Raw genomic sequence first — 6,352 nt, forward strand, 5'->3', positions numbered from 1 at the left:
GCACCACGTGCTAATTCTATCTATACCAGGAAGTGACACACAGCCATCTGAAAAAAGTTCTTTAAAGTATGTCTGCAGAGAATATCATTAACCTGGTACACATAAATCCATCAGCAGCACAAGCTTAAACATGGCATTTCCACTTTGAAGATTAACATTTTTGTATGCAGAGCATTCAGCCAGTACTGCAAGTCTGCAAAAATCAACATTGTCCTTCATGCACAATCAGGTTGGGATATACACTTGAGCAGGACACAGGCAAAGGAAACCATTCATTTACAACAGAATTATTTGAAAAATCATTTATCTTGTTTTAAAATCTAATCAATTTGGGGAAACCAAACACTGCTGTCTGACTCTTGCTACTAAATTTATTAATTTAACAGCCAGGTACCCCTACTGGGAATCAAACAACACTCAGCTTTCCTAGAAACAGTCTTGCTTGTTTTAGAGATCACTAGTAAGCAAAGGGATCACCAGCCAAGCCCAACAGCTGGTGTCCTACTGACTACAGGCTGCCAAAGCCCAGGCCAGGTTCCCCCCCCTCTGCCCTTGTGCCATGGCTACATTTGGCAAGCCTGAGCAGACCACATTTTATTCTGGGCTGGCATTCCCAGGGGCAGTTCATTTCTGAAGAGGATGAAGTTAGGGCACAGCCCTATTTTCACCTCCTGTCACAAAGCCAGCAGGGACCTGGCAGGCTGGAAAAGCAGCAGATAGCTGTCACATATCTCTCTGGTGACACAGCTGCCTTGCTGAGACAAACCCAGCACCTAAAAACGTTGACCCTGCAACGCAAAGCGGCTGGGATCTTCTCCACCCAAAGCTGCCAGACAGCGTTTTGGAAAAACCTGAAGTATTACAGCAGAAATTAGGGGCTGACTGAACTCCTACAGCCCCCCCACGACTCAAGCAGCTAAAGCCTTACTTTCACTCAGCAGTCTCCACTCAACAGGTGTATCTGGATTTCTTCACAGATCCACCTGTCTTTATTGTCTCCTAAATTAAAATCTGCTTTGCTGCAGGGCAGAAATGTTGTATTTTTAGTAATGAATTTCCCAAGAATCTGGCTTTCAAAATCTTCACTGAAAGAAACAGCTTGACTTGCAGCAAAGCACTGCTTCACACCTGGTGTTTAGATGCAAGCTCACAAGTCCCTGTTATTTCTGTTCCCACAATCAGGCAAGCAGGACAAAAAAATTCAAAGTGAAACAACACACAAGTGATGAGGCAGCTGCCCACATGAGGAGCCCAGCTCTTTCACCCTGCCTCCCCCTACTCTCTACATGTGTGTGCATGCCTGCATCTGTGCTTTCAAGCAATCAACACTATCGTGGCATGGCAAATCCAATTCCAGATTTATCAAAGGCCCTCATTAAAAGGCTTTTAGCAGGAAGAAATCTCCAGCCAAGCACTGAAAGCCATCTTCAAGAGCCAGGACTTGAAAAAACTGATGAGCAAGAATTTTTAAGTTTGTTTTTTTTTATATATATATTCTGAAAGCTTTGTGGGGCAGAAACATGCCTTGCAAGACTTGCCTGACTTACATGTAAGCAGTAATTGCATTGCAATTTCAAAAGTTAAAATCAAGGAAAAGTAAAGGTCAGTCAGCACCTTTCCTGAGCACTTTGCTAGGTCAGGATACACTGACCTAAATAAAACTGCCATCCTTCCTATATTAAACAATCTTGGGCTCTCAGTACAAAGCTTTTGGTTTCAAGCTCTTTAGTCACCATTAGAAGCACTGCTAAAGCTGCCTAAGAGACTCCAACACTTCACTTTCTGAGACACCACTGCCAGAGATGTTTGTTGGAGAAACACACAAAGAAAGAAGCTTAAAACTCATAAACATGCCAGGGCACCTCTCACAATCACAGGAGATCAGACAAAATGCCAACTAGTGTCACTGCACTCAGCCAGCCTGTATGCTTCTCTTCCTTATTTCCATGACATCTTAGAATTGTCTCGTTGTCCCCAGACCATTGTTCAGTTGCTCCCTCGAGTTTAACAAACAAGAATTTACCAACTCTTAACTCCTTAGACATAGTTCAATGGCCAATTACAAATATTTCAGTTTACACACAACACCTAGTAAAACTCTAACAATGCCACAGTCATTCAAAAGCCACATCACTTCATAAATTCATGATTAACTACGACTTGGTTAATTTTTCTTGTTTTGAAATAAGATGACTATTGCACATTTAATTATATAAACTTATTAGATAACAGTGCTGTTTAGTTAAACATGCAGCCAACTCAGCTGCTGTTCTTTGATAGTTAGGTTGGTCATCTCTGTGCCAAACACAGTAGTCAGGAATCAAAATTTAACTTCTCACATCTTGGAAAGCTACAAGCCTGGACCTAAACGTTCACACTTGAGGCTCTAATTTGCAGAAAATAATCTTTTCAAAGTGTAATTATTCCTTTAAAAATTCTGGAAATTATGCCTTCTCTTTACAAGAGGTTTCTATCCCTGCTAGTTTACACCACTAGTTTGTTATCTCCGCGTGCTGGCTGATCTGGGCTCTGTTCTGAATTATGGATTTTCACCAGCTTCACTGTTTAAGCTTCAGTTCACAATTTTCACTCCCGGTAACATCAAATCAAAAGAAAATTTTATTACCTTCTCACGTGGAGCAGCCAGGTACCAGAAGATAACAAAATTTCACAATCTGAGTGGGTGAGGCATTGATTGTCAGATTCAATGTTATTTCTCAAGATTGTAAAGGATTCTAACATGAATTCTTCATTTAAATGCGTGGACTAGCACTGCAAACCACTGGCGGAGCGTCAATTGATTTCAGTCACTGAAGAGAGCACACTGCCCAAACTGAGTGACTTCCAAACTCTCTTCCCCTGAAAGCCAGACACTTGTCCCTACAAACTCTCTCTCAGATGTATTTCAGAATATTTAAAATAAAATACAGAGAAAAGAGAAAACAGTCAGGCTCTGCACACAGCACAGTAGATCAGCAACAGGAAAGGATGTGGTTAAAAACATAGCACAAGTCCTAACAACAATTCAATTCGGTGTTAGGGTATTTTCAGCACTCCATCTTTTAACCAATTTCTAAGTTCCTTCAACACATGGCCTTACAGTGCCGCCGGAAAGAGGTAACACTAAAAGGTTTTTCCAAACTATGTATTTAGTATCGAGGTTTACACAAGAGCAGACAAAGTTCAGATGAAACCCTCCCAGTCAAGCTTTATTTGATACTGTACTTTCATTTCCTTCTTTTTACTGCCACACACCTTCCACTGTAACACTGACTAAGATAACTGGGAGAAAGAAAAAGGAAAAGAATACGAAAACCACACGGACACCATGCAAAAAAAAAATAGAAAAACAAGTTAAAGAACTGGACCTGGATTAGTTCGGAGCTTTTTTCCCCTCCCACTGTTTTCTGTTAATTTCAAAGAGCAGCCACAATGAAAAGCGCTCCGGCCCCAAGCCGCCCCCGCGCCTGAGGAAAGCTCCGGGCCGGAGCCCGGCACCCGCGGGAGGGCCAGGGCGCTGCCCCCTCACCCCACTCACATCTGTAACATGATCTTGTTCAGGACCACGCCATCCACCAGGTCCATGTAGACGCCGAGATTGTCCTGGTCCTCGCTCCCCAGGTCCCCGAAGGTTTTCACCTGCCGGAGGAAGGACAGCAGGGTTGGGGGATGGCGGCCGGACCCAACCACCCCCGGCAGGACAGCGCTGCCCCCTCGCTCCCCGCCGCCCCGCTCTGCTCACCCATGTCACCAAGGGGCTCTGCAGGAAGAGCTCCAAGAGCTCGGAGACGGTCACGTCCATGTCGCCGGGGCTCGGGCGGCGGCGGGAGGCTGCGGGCGCGGGGCTGGCTCACTCGGGAGACAAAGGCGCGGAGCCCATGGCCCGCCGCCCCGCTGCCCGCCGGGCGCTGCCTACAGGGCAAACAATGCGCGGCTAATCGCTCCCCCGCCCCGCGGGCACACGCGGGGCCGCTCGCTGCGGTCCCTCCTCCCGACGGCAACTGGCCGGTCTTCCCCGCCGAGCTCGCTCCGCGGCTGCAGAAGAGGTTCCCCAAGCAAGAACAAGCCACGCCGGGAGAGGAAGAAGCTCAGCCTAGCCGCCACGGCGAGTGCCCGAGGGCTGGGAGCAAAGGCTCGGAGCTCCACCGGGACAGCTCCGAGCAGCCCCGCACCCGCTCCACTCGGGCCGCCCCGGTACCTGTGGTGGGGCGCGCCCGTGCCCCGGCAATTAGACCCGGGCGGTGGCGGCGGCGTGACGGGCAGCGGCCGCGGCCAATGGGAGGGGCGGAGGGGCCCAGTGCCGACCAATGGGCGGCGGCCCCGCGCGGCCGTGGGGGCGGGCCGCGGTGTGGGGTCGGGGCATCGCCCGCACGCGGCGGCGAGAGCGGCCGCGGCCTCTGCCCGCCCGGCGGGGGCGGCCCCGGGGGCGGCTGCGCCTCATTCCCGCTGTAACCGGGGTGATGCGCGGCCTCGCCGGCAAACTCGCCCGCGGGGCCGCGCCGGGGGCGGCTGTACCTGCCGGGAGCCGCCCGGCGCCGCGCCTTCCTCCGCTGGGAACGGCGCCAGCGCCGAGCGGGAGCGCGCGGGTCCGAAGTTTACGCTTTAAAAAGCACGAAATTCCCCACAAAGTACTTCTCAGGGGCGCTTCCAGACGTGCCGCGTAAAGCTCTTAGAGCAGCTCAAAGAAGTAAGAGGGAAACTCGGAGCAAGGCGAGCGGCACAGCCTGTTGCGCTCCCGCTCGGAAGGAACCGGGAGCAGGTGCCCGTGAGGGCGCTCCCGCCCGCGCCGGGACGGGGCCCGCGGGCCCGGGGAGCCCGGCCAACAGCCCCGTCCGTCCGTCCGTCCGTCCGTCCCTCTGCCACAGCGCCCATCGGCTGCCAGAATTTATTCCGTCTTTAGTTAGGAAAACAAACAATGCCAGGTAATCTGGATGATTGCTGCTTTATTTATCGCAGGCTTAGAACTTGAAGAGAAATAATTTAGCCATGAAGCTGAGCAGTGTATGGCAGGGTGTCACATAGTGGGGCTTGGTTGTGTCAGGGTTTCTGTTTGACTGTTTGCTCTGCTTTTCACAGATGTAATGGTTTGTCTCTGGCATTTATCAGTCTGTGCATCAGCCACTTCTTAGTGCATTCTGCCTGTTTCTTGTTCGATCATACTGAACTCACAAAATAAATTTTGGATTTTGCACAGTCAGATGAGACATCCGAAATTCTGGTTATTATTAAACACCTACCTTCAATACATATTTTTGGTAAGTGGTTGGGTACATGTGTCCTCAGCATCGGCTGAGGGAGAGACATCTGTTGTTGTGCCTGAGGGACCAGAGAAGTTTGCAAGCAAACGATTACTAAATAATAGACACTGGTGTTCATTGCAGAGGCCTGTTTGTCCCACTAAAGATCAGGTTTAATGATCTGCTTCATGCCGATCCTCATTTTAGGCGGCCCTGTAGACAAGGAGGAATAACTCCCGCTCCTGTGAATTGCACCTTGTTTTCAGTTTCTTGAGAGGATGTACCAGGAGGGCACAAGTGGTTAAATTAACCCTTTACTATGTGAGTCATGTACTCCAGTCATTTCGGGACCTGAAAAGAAGGAAGTTTTGCAAGCAAACCATCTGTTGTAGTTGGATGGAGAAAAAAGTATGCTTTTGAGTGTAACAGCCACGGAGAGAAAAAGAATGGTTAATAGTTTCTCAACACTTCAGAGACATGAACTGCCATACTTTCATTTCTTGAAACCTTTTGATTTCCTGTCTTGTGGAAAGATTTCATTAAATAATTTTTCAAAGCATTTATTGCAGTGCTTACAACAGATGTGTTAATCAATAGAATCAAAAGGAAAACACCTTAGTATTTGAAAACTATATAGACCTATCCACAGAAGACAGATGCAAGAATGCTTCCCCGCTTTTCACCCACAACTTGGATGAAACTCATTTGTAGGACAGACTCCTGAAGAGAAGCAACAGCTGCATAGTCCGATCCAGGTGTTCCCAGTAGTAAGACAATTGAAAGGGAGGGCGCATCATGGAGCACGGTCATAAAACCCAAATTTCTTATCCAGGAAACGTTCCTGGGGATGCTGTTAGCTGCCACATGCTCGGGCGTTATTCAAGGTGCCTGCCTGTGTTACAGGAAACATTTGGCCTGGGGCAGTATGGAGGCGGGTGCTGCTGGAGGTGCAGCCGCAGCAGCGGGACGGGGATGGGGTCGGGAGCAGGGTCGGGAACGCGGATGCCGCCGGCTCGGCCGCGGCGGGCGGGGGCCGGGCGCCCTCTGGCGGCGGAAGCGGCTGCGCGCTCCGGTCGGACGCCGAAAGCGAAGCAGCAGCGGGCAGGAACGCTTGG

At 49.7% G+C, this 6,352-nt stretch overlaps 1 protein-coding gene across 4 annotated transcripts in view; it reads right to left on the reverse strand.

Moving 5' to 3' along the window:
• The window catches only part of CCDC88C (coiled-coil domain containing 88C), a 96,178-nt gene extending 91,938 nt beyond the window's left edge, over positions 1–4,240 (reverse strand). For all 4 annotated transcript variants that reach the window (XM_030949264.1, XM_030949265.1, XM_030949266.1 and 1 more), the window contains exons 1-2: positions 3,743–4,240; positions 3,539–3,639 (exon numbers count right to left, since the gene is read on the reverse strand). In XM_030949264.1, coding sequence (XP_030805124.1) covers positions 3,539–3,639; positions 3,743–3,802 — 161 coding nt within the window. In that variant the 5' untranslated portion in view covers positions 3,803–4,240. The remainder of the gene's footprint in view (positions 1–3,538; positions 3,640–3,742) is intronic.
• Between the last annotated feature and the right edge of the window lie 2,112 nt (positions 4,241–6,352).

Source organism: Camarhynchus parvulus, chromosome 5 (genome assembly GCF_901933205.1).
Source record: "Camarhynchus parvulus chromosome 5, STF_HiC, whole genome shotgun sequence".
Classification (NCBI taxonomy): Eukaryota; Metazoa; Chordata; class Aves; order Passeriformes; family Thraupidae; genus Camarhynchus; species Camarhynchus parvulus.